This window comes from Ranitomeya imitator, chromosome 1 (assembly GCF_032444005.1).
Source record: "Ranitomeya imitator isolate aRanImi1 chromosome 1, aRanImi1.pri, whole genome shotgun sequence".
Lineage (NCBI taxonomy): Eukaryota > Metazoa > Chordata > Amphibia > Anura > Dendrobatidae > Ranitomeya > Ranitomeya imitator.
The window spans coordinates 918846699-918870003 of record NC_091282.1 but is presented as its reverse complement, the minus strand read 5'-3'; the positions used below and the strand labels follow the sequence as shown (position 1 = coordinate 918870003).

The following is a 23305-nucleotide window of genomic DNA, read 5'->3' as shown; positions in this document are numbered from 1 at the left end:
TTTCCTGTAACTATTAGCATAAAATATGTTCAGGTTGGTTCTCACACTCCAGCTGCTACATGCAGACAAAACTATACCTGCATGCGGTGGCTGCTACATGCAGACAAAACTATACCTGCATGCGGTGGCTAGTGGCTGCTACATGCAGACAAAACTATACCTGCATGCGGTGGCTGCTACATGCAGACAAAACTATACCTGCATTCGGTGGCTAGTGGCTGCTACATGCAGACAAAACTATACCTGCATGCTGTGGCTAGTGGCTGCTACATGCAGACAAAACTATACCTGCATGCGGTGGCTAGTGGCTGCTACATGCAGACAAAACTATACCTGCATGCGGTGGCTGCTACATGCAGACAAAACTATATCTGCATGCTGTGGCTAGTGGCTGCTACATGCAGACAAAACTATACCTGCATGCGGTGGCTAGTGGCTGCTACATGCAGACAAAACTATACCTGCATGCGGTGGCTAGTGGCTGCTACATGCAGACAAAACTATACCTGCATGCGGTGGCTAGTGGCTACCTAATCCAGAAAAAAACTATACTTTATTGCGGTAGCTAGTGGCTACCACATCCAGACAACACTACAGCTTCATGCAGTGGCTAGTGGCTGCCACATCAAGACAAATCTACACTTTCATGCGGTGGCTAGTGGCTGCCAAATGCATCAAAAACTATACCTGTATGCGGGATCTAGTAGCTGCCACATGCAAACAAAACTACACTTTTATTCGGTGGCTATTAGGCTTCTTTTACAGTAGCGTCGGTACGGGGCCGTCGCCATGCGTCGGCCCGACGTACTGACGCAAACTGTGAAGAAAATGAACAACGGGGGCAGCGGATGCAGTTTTACAACGCATCCGCTGCCCCATTTTAAGGTCCGGGGAGGAGGGGGCGGAGTTCCGGCTGCGCTTGCGCAGTCGGAAAAAGCGGAACCGACGGACAAAAAACCGTTGCATGCAATGTTTTTTTTTTTGTCCCGACGGACTGCAAAAACACGACGCATCCGTCGCATGACGGATGTAACGTGTGACAATCCGTCGCAATGAGTCGCTAATGAAAGTCTATGGAGAAAAACACATCCTGCAGGCAATTTTGCAGGATGCGTTTTTTCTCCAAAACGGCGCATTGTGACGTGCGTCGAACGATGCTAGTGTGAAAGTAGCCTTAGCTACTTCATCCAGACAAAACTGCACCTTCATGCGGTGGCTAGTTGCCGTACAATCCTGTGACTACACTGAGGGAATATCATGGGTCGGTGACCAGATTAAAACCTTAAACAAGCTCCACCTGATAGAACTAGTTGGAGACTTCAGATTTCAGTCGATTGTCCCACTGGTGGCAATTAAATGTCTTTGAGGACTGCTGCGGAGCAGAATGCGTGCCAGAAGGTCAGCCTGTCATCTGACTTTCCAGTTCATTATTATTAATGGTTATCTCTATAGGTAGACGGGTTTATGCCACTGCTAGACTATGTCTGCAGCCCGGTGGGAACAAATGATTGGATATGTTAAAGAACAATATTTTACTTCTAACATCTGCTGTTGAGGAGCAAACAGAAAACTCTCATACATATCTGATGCTTGGCATTAAATCTGCGTGCTCCGCCACCTTTATCTGATATTGCTAGCTTTAGAATCTGGTTCTTTTGAGGATGGTTAAAAGCCATTATTGAAGTTACATGCCTATATTTTGGGGGTGTTACAGGTAATACGGTTCTTGATGCTTGGCTTCTAATGTCTATGGTTAGTTTAAGGTTTCATCTTTACCTCTTAGTAGTTCCTGGGCAACGTATGGTATGTGAACAACGTGAAAAGTATTATTCAGCTGACATATCCTCCTCCTCAAGAAGAATGATTGCTGGACACAAATAGTGGAAATCCAGTGGAAATGTAGCAAAATCTGTCCTTAATGCCCTATGTATGTTGTCACTTATGTGCCAACACTATAGCATTACCAGTAACACACAAACTGTAAGGAAAATCCCCTTATTTATTGTGGCAAAATGAAACCATTAATAAGGTTATCCAAATTGCAATCATTCATTGTTTGCTCTCTCCACATGGACAACACCGCAAACCAATTGGTGCAAAAATAAGTTGTTTGATTCATATCTATGTCTAAGTAGCTTGCATGCCGCTCATTTTATTTCTTTGTAGCACCAATATAATCCAATTGATCTTTATTTATATAGGTCTATAGGTATCATGCATATCTAATATCCTATCAGAGAAAGCAAGAGTATGACCGACCAATGCTATAAAAAGACTCATACTTTATTGAAAATATATTAGTAAAATATAAATCAAGGAATCCACACAATGTAAAGAAAATGGGTCAGAGCAGATTGAAACCCCAAGGAATGGAACCATGTCTATACAATAGAAATAATAGCATAAACGTATATAGAGGAATATGGTAGATACTAGTGAGTGGTACCAGGTACAAGAAAATACAAAATATGCAATACAAAACAGAGCCGGCTGGGCATTTTGCTACCCCTTTACTCTAGCTGGTATTATGCTAGTCATCGTAAGGAGACTTATAAGCCATGCATTGCTCCCTTGGGAATGCAAATATGCAAATACCCTCCTCAGAGCCGAAGAGGACAGGAATTCTAGTGTCACCTTTTTGAAGATATAAAGGCTTTAAAGTGCCTTGCCATATGACTTGGGATAAGAAACTAGACCCTCTTTTTGCAGACACATGTTTCGGGGTGTATGCTTCTCATCAGTGCAAACAGGAGCACTGGATTGGCTGGGTTTGGGGCCTCTGACAAGTGATCTAAGGGTAAAGCTTTTCCATGTAGAGAGCTCCAAGTTGGCCTAGGGAGACTTATTTTCTAGACAGGAACACTTTTATCACTGACGGCAACAGGGATCTTGAAAATTTGAAGGAAGTGATTTACAGAGTATATCAGAATGTTGCATTATGTCTCATTGCTTATCGATTAATCTGCATGCCCAAAATACTAGAAAGCCTCTTTAGTGAAAGAAGTAGTAGACTTTTCCCATTTTCATGTGACCCAAAGTGCTAGTATGTCAGTAAGATGTGTTTTTGCCACATTTTACATAAGGGTCCATCAACCCATTCAAATGGTATCGCAGAACTTGAAGCCTGTCAGATTGAACGCAGCACCTTGTGTTCTTTAACGTCCTTATTTAACGTATAGCTTGCTGTATTCCACTGATTGCCTTATTACATGTGGAGTAAATTATTAACATGCTGCATTCTTAAAATAATGGACTTGTGCCATGGACTCGCTGCCTGTTACTGCCTGCTTTATTTGGTGTATAATGCGGGCAGTTCAGTGTTTGGTAGTGACTTATATTCTTCTCTGATGCATATTTATAAATGGAGATAATGTCTGTTATTATGTGGTCGAGTAAGATCAATTTTAATAATAGTGCTGAAGTCACGTAGGATTTTTTTGAAGGAATTGAACTCTTAGAATATCCCCGGAGATTGGACACATCTGTCCCTTGAGATGCCACTTGTTTAGGAACTCTGCTAACCTTCATGTGTTGTTGTCTTCGCGTTTATTTTATGTAACAAGGTCAGTTACATAGTTTTCTCTTGATGATGATATTTTTCATAAATAAAATACACATTATAAAAAAAAAGAGCAATATTCACTTGAAATTTTGTAATGAGTAGTGATGAGTGAGCGTGCTCGGATAAGAGGTTATCCGAGTATGCTCGTATGCTAATAGAGTATCTTTGGCGTGCTCGAGTCACCGTGGCTGCATGTCTTATGGCTGTTCGACAGTCACAATACATTCTGCTCAGATAACTGAATTGAGCATAGTTTTCGAGCTTGCCAATGATGCTCTATTAGCACATGAGCATGCTCAGATAACACCTTAGAGCACGCTCGCTCATCACTAGTAACGAGCCTCTGAAAGGAAGCTATCGCCAGAAACCTACCTTTTGTTTTGGGAGGTGGGGATCTATCCTTCAGGCAAAAAACAGACCACAAATCCATTAGTGTTTTGATGCATTTAACATTAGTGAAAGCTCCCATAGTTGCATATGTGTTTTCTGTTCTTTATCTCATAAGTTTGCATTTACAAAACCTACTCATCCATACACAAGAGCCCTTACTGGCCAGGCAGTAAGTAGCGTTGAGCGAACTTGTTCAGATTCGGTTCCGATTATGATCAGCGAATATTGTTTTTGCAATATTTGTCGAACACAGACGAACGTCATTGGAGTCAATGGGAGTATAAATTTTGTTTGGAACTGATCATCAGAATTACATTCGGCACGAATAGGGAACGAATATGGCACATTCAGATTCGGCGACCGATTCTAGTAGCAAGGTCCATTCTGCCACACTTGAGTCAATGAGCATGTTCTTATGAAGCATTGATGCATTCTTTGGAAATGCCAAGCTCATTTACTGCCCTGGAGTCAATCTCATTATACTAACATGGAGATGACTTCAGTATAGAAGCAGTTTGCATGGTGTGTGTGAGGATTAGACAGAGGATCACATTCTAATCCACTTTTGGAGATGATGCAACCATGGAATAAGGAAACAAACAAGGCTCCTTCCTCTTCACCATGTTCTAAGTGCTGAACTTGGCCGAACTATGTCACTTAATGTAACTCTTCTTTTTATTTTCTTTCTGTAGTGGTCACGTGGCCCAAGTCAGCACCGTCCCTGCCGGTCGAGAGTAAGTCACTAAGTTCTGTGTTTTGTGATGAAAGACTACATGTAACAGCAGGGCTGTGGTTATCTCTGCAACTGCATAGTACAATTCATTTCTTTAAACTGCGCCTCTTCAATCCTTTAGGGTATTACACTTTATGTATTGTTTACCTGCTCATTTTTTTTATTTTGTTTGCTATTTTTTATGTTGTTGTTTTAGCTTTTGTCTAATTACACTTTCTTATGACATCTATCCACTTGTCTCAGTGGTGTGCTTGTAATATTAATTAATAGTTTAAGCTTCTACTATCAAATTACTCTGCAAGACAGTCTCTTAAAAATTAGACGGTCCCTCTACATTAATAACATGAGTTCTTTGGGGTAGGATTCACTATTTTGGCAGCCCCACTAAGCTCTGCATTTGGCAGACTCCTGGCATAGACATAACTGTGATTTCTTCTGAGCACCTGGGGTAGCGTTCTGATCTCTCCATGAGAGGACTTGGTTACAAGTATGGGACAATATTTTTATTTTTTTGCTAAAGAAAGCTTCAGCTCTAGATTTGCACCTACTTCAGCGTCCTTTCCACTCTTCACAGACTCTTGGAAAGAACAATCAGAACTGCCGTGGAGCAACATCTTTTTGACGTACTTTGCCCTGGAAGTCAAAGTTCAGAGGAATCTGAGTCTGGAACGTCATCACCTTCGACAAGCCTGTCTGCAAGACAGAGGAGGAGACACTTGAAAGAGCAGGATGAGAACAGGAAAAAGCCAAGAGACATGTAAGGAACTACTGGAACATCACACCTAGAATTTTATTAACAGCTTACTTCCTTAAAGGGAATCTGCGAACAGGTTTTTGCTACGTAATCTGAGAGCACCAAAATGTATGGTCTGAGACCTTGAATATGGCGATGTGTTACTTACTAAACTGTGTTTTGCTAACAGTCAGTGTTTTATCAGCAGGAGATTATCACTACAGGACAACTGGTCTTGTGCATCCTAGTCCAGCCACATCCCCAGCACCGATTAGCAGCTCTGTCAGTAGTGTAAATGAATCAAGGTCTCTGTCCCTACCTCATGCTGCTGTCAGATTGCAAAGCAAAAACCTGCTGATACATTCTCTTTAAGAAAAGGCAGATGAATCAACATCCACTCCAGGCAGTTTGAACATGTCTACCTATACGTTGTTATCAGTAAATGCAACATTTATACTGCATATGCCGCTCCCACCAAACGTGAACCGAGAATGATGGCTTAGGTGCTGTGATTATACTGTAGTGATGGCGATATCATCAGGGCTCCTGAGCGCTCCTTCATTCGTTTATTTCCTGCTTATATTTAACACTATACACCTTAAAAAATGTGCTTCCTGGGCTTCATCCTTTCCGTACTGGTTGTACGTGGCACACTAATATGTTCTAGGTAGAGACGGTAAGTTTTGTGACAAGGTGCAGCATTACGTTTATTGCGGAGCGTGCTTGCTAGAGCTTGCCCTCTCTAATATCATGCTATGAGATCTCCGGTAATGTACATGGGCACTGATTGAGCCCATTTCTGTTCCCCAGGAAGTCAAGCCCCTCTTTATCCCGCTTTTCTGTTCTTTCATAATCTTTCTAGCTAAATAATCACTATTTGTTCTTGTTTAAGCACGGAATGAATTGGTGGTATTGTCTAGAATTATAATCTAACATTATTCCTCTCAGTGCCCTTGACTTAGGAATGTTTTGTTCCCTATAAATGCAGCTACATTTGACCTTCATAGAAATCATTTACCATTTTAAAATCAATGAGGCCCCTAGACTGTGTTCTTGGTAAACACCGTGATTTAGAGGTGTGTATCTGGTCAGTGTTTAGGTCGTTCCATTGAGGAAATTCACATCACCTACATTCATGAAAAAGGAATGAAATCGAGACAGAAGAGATTTATCACCCTCTTCTACTGCTCACATAAACCAGTGATATGTCAAGGATGATTATGTTCATGTCAGTAAAAGCCTGAAAGCATACTAAAGGGGTATTCCTATCTTACCGTATTTTCCGGCGTATAAGACGACCCCCCAACTTTTCCAGTTTAAATATAAAATCTTAAAAGTCGGGGGTCTTCTTATACGACGTCGTCTTATAGGGCCGGTGACTAATGTGCCTTTTGGGGGGGGGGGGGGAGTGGTCCCGATGACGAAGAGGGGGCGTCTCACAGGAAAGTGTGAGTGTAGTATCCCTCATCACCTCATTGTAGCTGCAGCGTGGGGTCTCTGTGCTGGGGAGCGGCGGCGGCTGCTCCTCTTTGTGCCGCGTGGGTGCTGTCTGTGGGGCGGCGGCTCCTCTTCGTGCAGTGTCGGGGCTCTGTGCTGTGGGGCGGCGGTGTATCTTAGTGCAGAGTCAGTCGGGGCTCCTCCGCCATTTCCTCAAAGCCCGGCAGCTCCATGTGGTGGCCTCCGGGAAAATGGCCGCTGGGGGCACTGCGTGCTCAGATTCAGATCTCGTCTCCCGTTGTTCTGTTCATATATTCTCAGAGCCCCTGTGTATTTGGTGTATTTATTGTTTTGTTTTTTTATTAAGTTCAGCCAAGTCTTCCTCATTACTCATGGCTAGTTACTACCTCTGATTCTGAGACTGAATAGCAATGTTGTGCCTTACTGCTTTGCCTCACTGGGTGCCTATAGTCTTCATGCTGTACACCACCCACATCAAAGAAGAAAGTGTTGAAGGAGCCAAGCAATACACACCAGTGTACTGCAACAATAAGTGTGCATGAGTTTCCTTTGCATTACAATGGAGATTCATGGACTGTTATTTGTAACAGCTGAGATGAGACCATCCCTTTGAACTATCTCACATCCATTTGATCACTCATGGTACCTATGCTACAGTCTCTAAGAAGCTCCATGATAACTTCCCTTGCAGCGACAATGACTCTCTTGGGACCAAGATTGCAGGACTGTGCTTCATTGTTCTTGGTGGCAGAGGAGCAAGTTGTTTCCACTCCATGGCCATCATGATTCGGGAGGCCTTGCCTTCCCAGATCCTCTTTTTCCCTTTGGCTTGCACTCCACCTTCTAGAGTGACCTTGCTTTCTGTTATTGTTAAGGTACCGTCACACTAAGCGACGCTGCAGCGATACCGACAACGATGTCGATCGCTGCAGCGTCGCTGTTTGGTCGCTGGAGAGCTGTCACACAGACAGCTCTCCAGCGACCAACGATGCCGGTAACCAGGGTAAACATCGGGTTACTAAGCGCAGGGCCGCGCTTAGTAACCCGATGTTTACCATGGTTACCAGCGTAAACGTTAAAAAAACAAACACTACATACTTACCTTCAGCTGTCTGTCCCCCGGCGCTGTGCTTTCATCTGCACAGTCAGCGCCGGTCAGCCGGAAAGCAGAGCGGTGACGTCACTGCTCTGCTTTCCGGCTGGCCGGCGCTGACACAGGATGCAGGCGGAGTGCAGAGAAGCAGAGCACCGGGGACAGACAGCTGAAGGTAAGTATGTAGTGTTTGTTTTTTTAACGTTTACGCTGGTAACCAGGGTAAACATCGGGTTACTAAGCGTGGCGCTGCGCTTAGTAACCCGATGTTTACCCTGGTTACCAGTGAAGACATCGCTGGATCGGCGTCGCACACGCCGATCCAGCGATGTCAGCGGGAAGTCCAGCGACGAAATAAAGTTCTGGACTTTCCTCAGCGACCAACGATCTCCCAGCAGGGGCCTGATCGTTGGTCGCTGTCACACATAACGATTTAGTTAACGATATTGTTGCTACGTCACAAAAAGCAACGATATCGTTAACGATATCGTTATGTGTGACGGTACCTTTACTGAATGTTTTCTGAAGACCAACATCCAGTTGTACTTACATGACCAGTGGTACTGAAGACCACTCTTTATCTATGATCACATGGTTTACTTTACTCTTTGGTGTCCTTTAGGGAGATGATTAACAAAGAAAACATCCCATCTGGCTGTGGGAGCCTAGAAGATTGTGGCCTGATGCAGGAGGGGGAGAAGCTTCAAGAGACCTGCTCTGGCTACATAGAGGAAAGAAGCAAACCAAAGAGACAGAAATCCAGCAGCAAGCTGTCCGAGCTCAATGACAATCAGGACAGCACCTTGGTGGGTGATACAAGGTCTTGTGGCCGGAATCATTTTCTGAATTGCTAACACAAGTAGGCAGAAAGCAATGATTGCTTATAAAGCATTTTCACAGCATGCAATATGGGCACATTCCTGCTCTCTTATTAGGTCCACACATCCTGGTCATTAGGGTGCATCAGTCTGTGGTCCGAGCACAGACCGCAAGGCACGGACTGGCCATGGCTCTCCTGCCGGGCGTCACCGCTCATAGACATATATAAAGCCTGGACCGGGAGACTTTGGCCAGTTCCTGCTCAGACCCATTTTGCACAGATGTGTGAAGCAACCCATAGGTAGACCTGCATCTATTCCAGGACTTGCAGTTGTAATATGGGTGTAGAAAGGTTTCCATAGTAAACGTTGCCATTTTTGTTTTTCACTTGGTCTGAAAAAGGTCCATAGTGGAGTGATGATTCATTCTCGAGTACTCTTCTCTCTTTGATAAAGCCTTTTTCTTAGAATGGTCTTAAGGCCTTGGTTGTATTGACCACACAGTGTCATTGTTGGCAGCCGGAGAGATGTTTTTTGTCCGCTCCTACAGCCCAAGGCAAAGCACAAACTGTTCTGAGCTGTCAGTGACCAATACTGACTGAGAGCTGAAGATGAGATCTGGCCATAAATGCTGATTCTGCAGCCTACTGAAGTCAGCGGGGGCACATGCATTGGAAAATGACAGGGTGCCAGACAGCAGTTGCATGTCCTTGCTAACCTCTGGGTTCTTGCAATCACTAGCGTAAATCCTATTTTGCCTTTAGTTTAGAAACACTTACTGGTTCCACATCCTCTTGCATTCTAGATCTAACTAATGTGGCAATGATTTTTCTACAGCCTTTAATGTCCAGCGGTTGTGGTTATGACCTGTCATTAATGTAGTTCATAAAATACATTCATTAGAAAGAAATGGTATTGCAAGAATAAATTAATAAAACTGATGTAATAAATGTAAAAAAGTGTGATTCTGTATTTCCAATGTTAGGTGACACCTCATATTATTTCCTAACAATAGATAGCTGATCATAAACGGAATCTGTTATCAGGTTTGTGCCACCTAATCAGAAGCAGCATGATGTAAAGACCCTGATTCCAAAGATGTGTCACTTACTGGGCTGATTTCTGTAGTTTTGATCAAATCACTTTATCAGCATGGTATTATCACTAGTGGACTAGTAAATCTGCTGCCATGTAGCTCTCCATATTCATGATCTCTGTGTAACCCTTCCCACACTCCCGATTTTCAGCTTTGTGTACACTGTGCATAGGCAGAAAGCCGTCAATCAGTGGTTTGGGCAGGGCTATACAGACCGTTTTGCATTAAGTTGGTTGCGCACACATTGCCTATTCCCGGATGGAGAGTGAATATTATTTGCCCATTAGAAATAATCTGTGTTGATCATATGTTGTGCATTTTCTTTCCTTGTCCTGCATTTTTTTTCAACTACAGTTTCAGCTTTTTACACCAAGACTCTTTGTAAGACATTACGGGTGGCTGATTGTGATTACTTTTTGTTTCCAGTGGGATTTGCCCTTATGATTTTAATATCCCACTTCTTTTTAGAGGGGCAACATTTATAAGTACCGAGTCTCACTCTACTTTGACCTTTGTAATTCTGATGCATTTTATTTTACTCTTTTTCAAATTAAAATGTGAAAATGGCCTTCACACAAATATGTTTAGCGTAATGTTGTTTTCTTTTTATGTCACCATTTTTGTTCCAGAACACAGAAAGCTTTGTCACTTCCAGGAGTGTCGACAGGCAGGAGTTCAGCGGCATGGAGGTTTTGTCAGAGGGAAGGTATGAAGAGTATTGTTCTACAAAGCCAATAAATTCCCCATTCTCATTTGCTTCAAAGCTCCTGTTTTTAATTGATCTATGATGGGTTCATTTTTAATCCTAGGGATGGTTCTCAGTGACTTTTGGTCAGGTTTCCCATTATATTCTGATTGGATAGTATAGCAGTTTTGCAGTCTAAATATAAGAGAGCCATAAAAATAGGTAAGCCAGAGCTGCATTCACCGTTTTCCTAGATTGAATCAGTTTCCCTGGATTCCTGCTGGCCTAGTGGTTATGCTAAGCTTGCTGTACTCCCTTACACCAGGCACTGTACAGTCATCTCATGTAGGAAAACTGACCGTGAACGCTGCATTACAGGGTCTGAGCTATTCAGTTAGTCACATATCTGCCTACAGACCACATCTCCAACTGTTTCAAATGGCAGTGTTTCAGAACTTTATATTTTGGTTATATCGCATGTAGAATATTTGAAGGTGAACATAAGGTTTGTAAAATTGGCACTGCTCTTTGCATATGCTTATTACCCCCAATTCATCAAGATTGTTTAGTACAAATTTATAAAGAAGAGTCCGCCTCTTAATTTGCTGCGTTTTCATAAGTTAGAATGGCTTTGCTAATTGCTTTTGGTCACACCCTTCACTGATCAGCTCCACTAAAGAACGCTAAAAGTCTCAAGATTTTTTGAGCCAAAAAATTGTGACTTTTCAAACCGTTTTACACCAAAATTCTGCCCAAAGCCATGTAATGAATTAGGCCCATTGTATGTACACTCTGTTTTCTTCCCTGTAATATAAGTTGATAGTCTTGATCTTATTTTCCCTTTCCTGCAGCAAAGAGAATGAGCAGGACAAGGAAAGTCTGCGACTGCCACCGGTAAGCTATTGTTTTATTAATCTAGTCTTACTACAGACACTTTAGAACGGAACCAGAAGCGATAACGCCTCGCCAAATGCTTTTAGGCTGTATTTACTTGTGTAGCTTTTGGTTTACTTTTTTAGCATTTGTGATCTTTTTTAAAACACTGCAGGTTTTTATCAGAAATTGTGGAAACAATATTGTGACATAATCCAACAGTTAATGTAGCTGCACTAATATGGTAAATCGGATAAAACCTTATGCATCTATACATTGAGTGACCTTCAGAGGGCCACTTACTGTGATTAGATATTAAAAGCCGTGCTCGGGGCTCTGATTACATCTCTTCATTGCTATCAAATTAGAATTTATCTCTTAATGAAATCTTGGAAGGCATATATCAGGGTTGTTAGGCAAATTATTAGCATTAATCTAAAATATTTCTGTCAGCTCCTTTTTTAAAAATAAGTATAGTATAGTATATTTACTAAGCCCCCCATTCTCAGACATTGTTGATTTTGTAAGCTTACTGGAGGCCACTAACATTTTTCAGAGCACAGCACTGCTGTTGATCGATGTGTGTACCTCAGAGCCATGCCTATATCTCTATGATCCTACAGCAGCAAAATATGCACGGTCTTGGTCCAGGTTGCTGCTACAAATTGTCACCTATGGACTTGTGAGTGAGAACGGGACAGAAGACTAAAATGGTCAAAATACGCATTAGGTGAATGTCATCCCTATTTACCAACCATAGATGTGTATGTGTTCTCCAGATACTGCCGAAAGTGACGAAATAGAAAATTATATAAGACTCTTCTCCAAAGCATATCATTAATAAATCAGATGCTGCAGTGTGACGGAGATGCAGACTTCATGTTATTAGAATGAGATTAAAATCTGTTAAGATTCTCTTCTTTGGGAGTTATGAACAGTAAAGGTACCTTCACACATAACGATTTCGTTAACGATATCGTTGCAACGTCACGCTTTTTGTGACGCAGCAACGATCCCGCTAACGATATCTTTATGTGTGACAGCGACCAACAATCAGGCCACTGCTGGGAGATCGTTGGTCGTGGGGAATGATCAGGACCTTTTTTTTGGTCGCTGATCACCCCGCTGTCATCGCTAGATCGGCGTGTGTGACGCCGATCTAGCGATGTGTTCACCTGTAACCAGGGTAAACATCGGGTTACTAAGTGCAGGGCCGCGCTTAGTAACCCGATATTTACCCTGGTTACCATTGTAAAAGTAAAAAAAAAAAACACTACATACTCACATTCCGATGTCTGTCACATCCCTCGGCGTCAGCTTCCCTGCACTGTGTCCGCGCTGGCCGGCCATAAAGCAGAGCACAGCAGTGACGTCACCGCTCTGCTTTACGGCCGGCGCTTACACAGTGCAGGGAAGCTGACGCCGGGGGACGTGACAGACATCAGAATGTGAGTATCTAGTGTTTTTTTTTTTTTTTTTTTTTTTTTTACTTTTTTTTGTAACTGTTACAATGGTAACCAGGGTAAATATCGGGTTACTAAGCGCGACCCTGCACTTAGTAACCTGATGTTTACCCTGGTTACCCGGGGACTTCGGCATCGTTGAAGACAGTTTCAAAGATGCCGAAGTTGTTCCCCGGATCGTTGGTCGCTGGAGAGAGCTGTCTGTGTGACAGCTCCCCAGCGACCACACAACGATTTACCAACGATCACGGCCAGGTCATATCGCTGGTCATCATCGTTGGTAAATCGTTTAGTGTAACGGTACCTTAAGAGGGCAGATGGTTTTGTACAACATCTGAATGGTCAACGGATGCTTGTGCTCAGAGATGGCCAGATGAGTACATTACTTTTTCTGTTTTGCCACTTTGTCAAGTCACTGGTCCAAAGAATATAATGGGAGAATCGATTCACCTATTTCATAAATTCACGAAAAGTGAAATGGAAACATAGTGATTTACTTCATCAATGCATCCCAATGGGCAAAAAATCAGCAAAATACAAATCAATCTCCTGAATCTTACTAAATAAAGAATATTTTTCCTTATCAGCCATGTATTAAGATGTTCCTTTGTAATATGCAGCTTGGCCAAAGGAGGAAGACCCAGCTGCTTTAGCCAAGCTGTGTTTGTTAATTTGCAAGATGAGGACATAACTGCTTCTAAAAGGGTTAATCTCCCAACAGGAGGAGACAGTTGTCTGTAAAGCAGAGTGGACACCATGTTTATGCAGGCCTTTTTAGCCAACCGAGTCTATGTGGGGCCCCTTTTTGCAGCGTGTCACACATGACTGTAAAATTGCAGAAATTGCAGACAAGTGATGGTGGATGGCAATTGTCGGAGACATTATTTCACACATCCTGGTGTATGCGTTAGGACGCTTAGAACCTCAGTCAGACATTCTATTTCTGTCATGTACATGAAAAAAATACGTTTCGGCAACATTTGGTCAGTGTGTCAGTTTTTACGATCAGTGCTGCATCAATAATTTTTATTTTATTTTAAATTGTAACGCTTCTGTTACCCATTTCATGGCATCTGTATTATCGGGGAATTTTCCAGACCCAAAGACTTGTATGAATGATTTTGATCTGTGACTCTGATCAAAAATGCGCATGTCCCTGTGATTTTTTTTTTTTTTTTTTTTGTGGACACCTGATCTACAAAATACATACAGTTAGGGCCAGAAATATTTGGACAGTGACACAAGTTTTGTTATTTTAGCTGTTTACAAAAAACATGTTCAGAAATACAATTATATATATAATATGGGCTGAAAGTGCACACTCCCAGCTGCAATATGATAGTTTCCACATCCAAATCGGAGAAAGGGTTTAGGAATCATAGCTCTGTAATGCATAGCGTCCTCTTTTTCAAGGGACCAAAAGTAATTGGACAATGGACTCTAAGGGCTGCAATTAACTCTGAAGGCATCTCCCTCGTTAACCTGTAATCAATGAAGTAGTTAAAAGGTCAGGGGTGGATTCCAGGTGTGTGGTTTTGCATTTGGAAGCTGTTGCTGTGAGCAGACAACATGCGGTCAAAGGAACTCTCAATTGAGGTGAAGCAGAACATCTTGAGGCTGAAAAAAAAGAAAAAATCCATCAGAGAGATAGCAGACATGCTTGGAGTAGCAAAATCAACAGTTGGGTACATTCTGAGAAAAAAGGAATTGACTGGTGAGCTTGGGAACTCAAAAAGGCCTGGGCGTCCACGGATGACAACAGTGGTGGATGATCGCCGCATGCTTAATTTGGTGAAGAAGAACCCGTTCACAACATCAACTGAAGTCCAGAACACTCTCAGTGAAGTAGGTGTATCTGTCTCTAAGTCAACAGTAAAGAGAAGACTCCATGACAGTAAATACAAAGGGTTCACATCTAGATGCAAACCATTCATCAATACCAAAAATAGACAGGCCAGAGTTAAATTTGCAGAAAAACACCTCAAGAAGCCAGCTCAGTTCTGGAAAAGTATTCTATGGACAGATGAGATAAAGATCAACCTGTACCAGAATGATGGGAAGAAAAAAGTTTGGAGAAGAAAGGGAACGGCACATGATCCAAGGCACACCACATCCTCTGTAAAACATGGTGGAGGCAACGTGATGGCATGAGCATGCATGGCTTTCAATGGCACTGGGTCACTTGTGTTTATTGATGACATAAGAGCAGACAAGAGTAGCCGGATGAATTCTGAAGTGTACCGGGATATACTTTCAGCCCAGATTCAGCCAAATGCTGCAAAGTTGATTGGACGGCGCTTCATAGTACAGATGGACAATGACCCCAAGCATACATCCAAAGCTACCCAGGAGTTCATGAGTGCCAAAAAGTGGAACATTCTGCAATGGCCAAGTCAATCTCCAGATCTAAACCCAATTGAGCATGCATTTCACTTGCTCAAATCCAGACTTAAGACAGAAAGACCCACAAACAAGCAAGACCTGAAGGCTGCGGCTGTAAAGGCCTGGCAAAGCATTAAGAAGGAGGAAACCCAGCGTTTGGTGATGTCCATGGGTTCCAGACTTGAGGCAGTGATTGCCTCCAAAGGATTTGCAACAAAATATTTAAAATATAAATATTTTGTTTGGGTTATGTTTATTTGTCCAATTACTTTTGACCTCCTAAAATGTGGAGTGTTTGTAAAGAAATGTGTACAATTCCTACATTTTCTATCAGATATTTTTGTTCAACCCTTCAAATTAAACGTTACAATCTGCACTTGAATTCTGTTGTAGAGGTTTCATTTCAAATCCAATGTGGTGGCATGCAGAGCCCAACTCGCGAAAATTGTGTCACTGTCCAAATATTTCTGGCCCTAACTGTACATGAACAGCACCATAGACTATATTGGGTATGTGTTCTATCCGTGAAAAACTTTCATAGAATACCTTCTTGAAAAGAGCACAGAGGGCAATTACTAACTTACTTTTATGGGGCCTTAGCCTATATTAACTTGTTCAAGACTGGGCGCTTTTCCCTTTAGGGGCAATTTACAATTAAAATTCTTTTTTTTTCCATTGCTCATTTGCCCTGTAACTGAATCTGACATTTTAACCCTAGTTCCTGGGCAAATTTAGCCTCTCAGGTGCGCTGTAGAGCTAATCTGGGTCTGCGGAGACCCGGACTGTTAGCGGAAGCACCACAACTGCTTCCTAAATTGTTCACATAGTTCTCGTTCAGCTTTGTGTAAATGATTAGAAAGACAGGTTGAGCTTGCTTCTCACTACAACTGCGGCTCCATGTTCTAAATGCAGGTGTTGACTGTGGGTGAACCTGCTACAGCGTCCTTGCAGAGTCATATGTGGTCCACCTCATAGTTTGAGTTGATAGCAAGTTACGAAATTTGGGGCAAGTGAATCAATTTCCCATGTGCAATGGGTCCCAACGCTTGCCTTGATTTCCTGGGTGCTGACGCAGGTCCTCTTGTAAGGGGTTAATCTGAGTCTCAATACAGACACAGAGAGCCAGCAGCAGCCACAATGAAGAGAAGACTGTAACAGGTGAGGTACCTCTGCTGTTGCTACTTCTTGTGTCCTCCACCCCTTGCTGCTCCATAATAGAAAAATATATTGTTACTATTACTTCTTATACAATAACATCATACATAAAGTACCGTATATACTTGAGTATAAGCCGAGATTTTCAGCCCAAATTTTTGGGCTGAAAGTGCCCCTCTCGGCTTATACTCGAGTCAAGGTGGGTGGCAGGGTCGGCGGGTGAGGGCGCTGAGGCATACTTACCTGCTTCCAGTGGTCCTGACGCTCACCCTGCCGTCCCACGGTCTTTGGTGCTGCAGTTCTTCCTCTATCAGCGGTCACGTGTGACCGCTCATTAGAGAAATGAATAGGCAGCTCCACCTCCCATAGAGGTGGAGCCGCCTATTCATTTCTCTAATCAGCGGTAATGGTGACCGCTGATAGAGGAAGAAGCTGCGGCACCGAAGACAGCTGTCCGGGAGAAGGAGCCGGACGCCAGGACCAAGTAAGTATCGCATAGTCACCTGTCCACGTTCCAGCCGCCGGGCGCCGCTCCATCTTCCCGGCGTCTCTGCCCTCTGACTGTTCAGGTCAGAGGGCGCGATGACGCATATAGTGTGCGCGGCGCCCTCTGCCTGATCAGTCAGTGCAGAGACGCCGGGACCGGACGCCGGGAGCTGCAAGCAAGAGAGGTGAGTATGTGTTTTGTTTTGTTTTTTTTACTGCAGCAGCAGCAGCGACAATGGCACAGCTTTCTATGGGGAAATATGAACGGTGCAGAGCACTATATGGGGCACAGCTATAGGGCAATAATGAACGGTGCAGAGCACTATATGGGGCACAGCTATAGGGCAATAATGAACGGTGCAGAGCACTATATGGGGCACAGCTATAGGGCAATAATGAACGGTGCAGAGCACTATATGGGGCACAGCTATAGGGCAATAATGAACGGCGCAGAGCACTATATGGGGCACAGCTATAGGGCAATAATGAACGGCGCAGAGCACTATATGGGGCACAGCTATAGGGCAATAATGAACGGCGCAGAGCACTATATGGGGCACAGCTATAGGGCAATAATGAACGGCGCAGAGCACTATATGGGGCACAGCTATAGGGCAATAATGAACGGCGCAGAGCACTATATGGGGCACAGCTATAGGGCAATAATGAACGGTGCAGAGCACTATATGGCACAGCTATGGGGAAATAATGAACGATGCAGGGCAATAATGAACAGTGCAGAGCACTATATGGCACAGCTATGGGGAAATAATGAACGGTGCAGAGCACTATATGGCACAGCTATGGGGAAATAATGATCTATTTTTATTATTGAAATTCACCGGTAAATGCTGCATTTCCACCCTAGGCTTATACTCGAGTCAATAAGTTTTCCCAGTTTTTTGTGGCAAAATTAGGGGGGTCGGCTTATACTCGGGTCGGCTTATACTCGAGTATATACGGTAAGAGGTAGTGCAGATCTTAAGTTGGACGAGAAATAGTATTCTATATGGTTTCCCTGAAGTTGATTGCTTCTTTTTAAGGCAAGAGATAGAAGTTATCGTGTGGCCCCAGACTTAAAATTCATGTTCCTTGTGACTTTGACCTTGTAAGTTTCTAGCTTTTAAGTTTCAGGTCTCCCTTATAGCTTTCCATGGCTCTGAAGTACATGTATCAATAAACAACAGTGCCTCCTGCGTAAACTTACAAGCAGTATCCTGGGTAGAAGCCAGAGTAAGCAGTGAGCAGGAACATGCTGCACTAATGGTTGTGTATGATTTTAGGTTGAGAATCTCTGTATTGCTTAGGATGTAGATATTCCGATGTAGCCCTCAGAATCAGATCCACTTACACAAGTAACTTAATAGGTGAATGGTTAATAAGTGTATTCAGTTACAAATATTGATTATGAAGTAGATAGTGATTTGATCCAAATGAAGTAATAAGAACCTATACAAAGGCCATGTTCACACAGTGCGTTTTTTACTGCGGAACCGCCGCGATTTTGCCGCTGCGGCTCCGCACTGTACACTGTACACTATGGAAAACAGGAACCACTGTGCACATGATGCGGGAATCGGGAAAAAAAGCCGCGCTGAATAGCTGCTGTAAAAAAGAAGTACCATGTCACTTCTTTTTGCAAAACTGCAGCGGTTCTGCACCCATTGACCTCCATTGTGAGGTCAAACCCGCAGTAAAACCCGCAGATGAAAAATATATCTGCGGGTTTTACTGCGATTTGTGGTGCAGAACCGCTGCAGTGTGGCTGCCCCCCGTGCCCCAATCCCACCCCCCCATGCTCCGATGCCACCCCCCCGTGCTCCGACGCCTCCCCCCCTTATACTTACCCGGCCTCCCGGTGTCCGTCCGTCCGTCTTCTCCCTGGGCGCCGCCATCTTCCAAAATGCTCCCGCCGAATCTGCCGGCCGGCAGATTCGTTCCAAAGTGCATTTTGATCACTGAGATATAACCTATCTCAGTGATCAAAATAAAAAAAATAGTAAATGACCCCCCTCCCCCCCCCTTTGTCACCCCCATAGGTAGGGACAATAAAAAAATAAAGAATTTTTTTTTTTCCACTAACGTTAGAATAGGGTTTAGGGGTAGGGGTAGGGTTAGGGGTAGGGTTAGGGTATTTTCAGCCATTTTAACCCTAAAAAACTCCCTAGAAAACACACAGACTCTGCATAGAAAACTGCATAAAAAAACGCAAAAAAAAACGCACCAAAAAAAGGACCTGCGTTTTCTGCCAAGAGCTGCGGTTTTTAGTGCAGAAAAAAAAGGATGGAAATCAGGAACGTGTGAACATGGCCAAAGAATGGGAAGACTACCAGAATTTCGAAACAAATATAAATACTTTTTATTGACAGATATAAATATCCAAAAGTGAATGGGTTAAAAAAAAATCAGTCACCCAGAACAAAGTGTGACAACAGACGTATTCTACTAGTAAAAATATAATAGTAAAAATATAAGCAAAGAGAAATCACGGTGAGCGTGCATAATAATAAATATCAAGACTGAACGGGACTAGCACTGTGGAGTATGAGGGCTCACGCTCATCAGCGTAAATAAAATCAGTCCGATGTTGTTCCTGAAAAGTTAGACGAGTGTCATGCTAATACATTGCAATCTTTAGCAAGTAGCATGTGTCTGACATGCATATGCAATCTATGTGCAATGCGTTAACATCAGCTTTTACATACAGTAATTCTGTCATTTCAAGCTAGTTTACTAACTGATAAAACAATGTTATATGCAGATATAGATAGATGGTATTGAGATATATAATCAGTGCTTTACATGTGTACTTTACTGTACTTGTATTTATTTCAAAATTAAATAAAAGCAAAAAATGTTGTTGGGTCCCCCAATTTTTATTAACCAGCTGAGGGAAAGCAGACAGCTGAGAGCTGGTCTTGAGGAAGGGGGTAATAAACATGCAGCTTCCCAGGCTATTAATATCAGCTCACAGCTGTTTGTTTAGCCTTTACTGGTTATTAACAAAGTTGACCCCCCCCCAAAAAAAATGATGCGAGGTCCTCCAGCGAAGGCTATGTAGACAGCTGCGGGCTGATATTAACCCTAGTGTGGTGGCAGATGGGGTAATAGTATTTGGGTTGATGTCAGCTTTGTAATGTTAGATGACATCAAGCCCAGGGGTTAGCAATGGAAAGGTGTCTATAAGAAACCCCCATTACTAACACCATAGTCACATGTAATAAAGACAAAAATAAAGTGAAGTCCTTTTATTTTAAATAAAAACTCACTGACCTTCTTTTATTCATTTATTAATATAAAAATAAAACACAAAGTAATCCTTCATTATACTTGCTCCATGTTTATTACCCCCCCTTCCATGACTGTAAACATTAGCCCCCAGCTGTCGGCTTTCACTCAGCTGGTTATGAAAAATATGGGGGACCCCACACCATTTATTTTTTGTTTAATTTTGTTTAGTATATCTATATATGTAGTTTATTCTGACAGTTCGGGCTGTAAATTTACTGTACCCAACTGTTGAAATGCCGGGTTTCCTATGAGATGGGTTAATTAAAAAATCACACGGCACATGCATGGTGTGTATGCCGTGCAATTTTTTTTTTAATACTTTTTTCTTTTGCACCCATTGGCTTGCATTGTCGAGTCTCGTCCGATATTTGCCACCACTCGCAGCATGATGCATTTTTTTTTTCTCAGTTCGATCCCAGCTGACAAAAAAATGAACACATAATCATTCAATAACATTAGTCAGAGTGCAATCCGATTTTTTTTTTTTTAATCGGATTGCACTTGTCCGTTTTAAATGCAGATAAGTATGAGCCCTAAAAGTGTATAAAAATTGTATAAAAAAAAAAACAAAAGTGCACACTCTGTAGTCCAGAAGCGTATATACAGTGGGTACGGAAAGTATTCATACCCCTTTACATTTTTTACTCTTTGTTTCATTGCAGCCATTTGGTAAGTTCAAATAAGTTCATTTTTTTTTCTCATTAATGTACACTCTGCACCCCATCTTGACTGAAAAAAACAAAAATTTTGTAATTTTTGCAAATTTATTAAAAAAGAAACACTGAAATATCGCATGGTCGTAAGTATTCAGACCCTTTGCTCAGTATTGAGTAGAAGCAACCTTTTGAGCTAGTACAGCCATGAGTCTTCTTGGGAATGATGCAACAAGTTTTTCACACCTGAATTTGGGGATCCTTTGCCATTCTTCCTTGAAGATCCTCTCCAGTTCCGTCAGATTGGATGGTGAACGTTGGTGGACAGCCATTTTCAGGTCTCTCCAGAGATGCTCAATTGGGGTTAGGTCAGGGCTCTGGCTGGGTCAGTCAAGAATGGTCACAGAGCTGTTCTGAAGCCACTCCTTTTCTTATTTTAGCCGTGTGCTTAGGGTCATTGTCTTGTTGGAAGGTGAACCTTCGGTCAAGTCTGAGGTCCAGAGCAGTCTGGAAGAGGTTTTCATCCAGGATATCTCTGTACTTGGCCGCATTCATGTTTCCTTCAACTTTCATGTTTCACTGTTGGAATTGTATTGGGCAGGTGATGAGCAGTGCCTGGTTTTCTCCACACATACCGCTTAGAATCATCACCAAAAAGGTCTATCTTCGTCTCATCAGACCAGAGAATCTTATTTCTCATAGTTTGGGAGTCCTTCATGTAACATAGTAACATAGTTAGTAAGGCCGAAAAAAGACATTTGTCCATCCAGTTCAGCCTATATTCCATCATAATAAATCCCCAGATCTACGTCCTTCTACAGAACAGAATGTATTTTTTTTAGCAAACTCTATGCGGGCTTTCATATGTCTTGCACTGAGCAGAGGCTTCCGTCGGGCCAGTCTGCGATAAAGGCCTGACTGGTGGAGGGCTGCAGTAATACTTGACTTTGTGGACCTTTCTCCCTACTGCATTTCTGGAGCTCAGCCACAGTGATCTTGGGGTTCTTCTTTACCTCTCTCACCAAGGCTCTTCTCCCACGATTGCTCAGTTTGGCTGGACGGCCAGGTCTAGGAAGACTTCTGGTGGTCCCAAACATCTTCCATTTATGGATTATGGAGGCCAATGTGCTCTTAGGAACATTAGGAACATTGAGTACTGCAGAAATTCTGTTGTAACCATGGCCAGATCTGTGCCTTGCCACAATTCTGTCTCTGAGCTCCTTGGCCAGTTCCTTTGACCTCATGATTCTCATTTAGTCTGACATGCACTGTGAGGTCTTATATAGACAGGTGTGTGCCTTTCCAAATCAAGTCCTATCAGTTTAATTAAACACAGCTGGACTCCAATGAAGGAGTAGAATCATCTCATAAAAGTTCTTCCCCAGCAACAATACAGACAAAAAAACTGAGTATCACATGTAAACCTAGTACAGGCCTAAAAGGCCCCAGGTGCGTGAATATGGGGTAGTCCCAAAAATAGGTTGTATACCAAAATGCCTATAACATAAAAATATATGAACAACTGGAAATTACTAACAACTATATACCTGAGGAATACCTAGAGTTTCAAAATTCTAACTAAAGTAATTTACAGAAAATAGAAAACAAGTAACCTGGTATGCGTCCGCCAGCCTTAGCTGGGGTCACCAGGAGGTCAGATCCATTACGGTATCTTGTCCTGGATGACCCCTGCGCTAGTGGGAATGCATCTTTACTTTGCAATAAACTTTGAAAAGTATTTTTATTTGAGTTCTTCCATGATAATTGTAAACAGGCCTAAAAGGCCCCAGGTGCATGAATGTGTAGATTTCTATGGGTATGCGTTCTAGGGTTAAATGCCGCTGTCAGAGTTTGACAGTGGCATTTAACTGGTTAATAGCCGCAGGTGGATCCCACCCACGGCTATTGCAGGCACATGTCAGCTGATCAAAACAGCTGACATGTCCCCAGAAAGATGTGGGATCACCGCCAGTGCCCACATCAAAGGGAGGGAGTCCGACATCGGCGTAAATGTACGCACGGTGGCAGTAAGGGGTTATTCAGAAAAAGAAAAACTTTTTTGAATTTACCAAATGGCTGCAATTAAATAGTGAAAAATTTAAAGGGGTCTGAATACTTTCCGCACCCACTGTTGTATATATGAAGACTGAACTGGACTAGTGCTGTGGTGTATATATAAATATGATGCGTAAAATAAGTACACTCCTTACTGTATACAATGAATGAATAGATTAATTGATAAATGACTCTAGCATGAAGGCCACAAGAATAATAATAGAATAATATAATACAATCACTTAAATCCGATCATATAAAAAGGTGGTATTCACACAAATCTGTAACGCACCCATGAACGCCTCCTCCTGGTGTAATGGCTTCTACCCTGACAAACATTTGGGCACAAGCTTTCATCGGGGTGGCCTCATAAAAGCAG

At 42.6% G+C, this 23305-nt stretch overlaps 1 protein-coding gene across 6 annotated transcripts in view; it reads left to right on the top strand.

Moving 5' to 3' along the window:
* Positions 1-23305, top strand: part of FAM13A (family with sequence similarity 13 member A) — a 353932-nt gene that overhangs the window by 298446 nt on the left and 32181 nt on the right. For all 6 annotated transcript variants that reach the window (XM_069743550.1, XM_069743547.1, XM_069743545.1 and 3 more), the window contains 5 exons: positions 4645-4686; positions 5260-5442; positions 8592-8775; positions 10513-10589; positions 11420-11462. In XM_069743550.1, coding sequence (XP_069599651.1) covers positions 4645-4686; positions 5260-5442; positions 8592-8775; positions 10513-10589; positions 11420-11462 — 529 coding nt within the window. The remainder of the gene's footprint in view (positions 1-4644; positions 4687-5259; positions 5443-8591; positions 8776-10512; positions 10590-11419; positions 11463-23305) is intronic.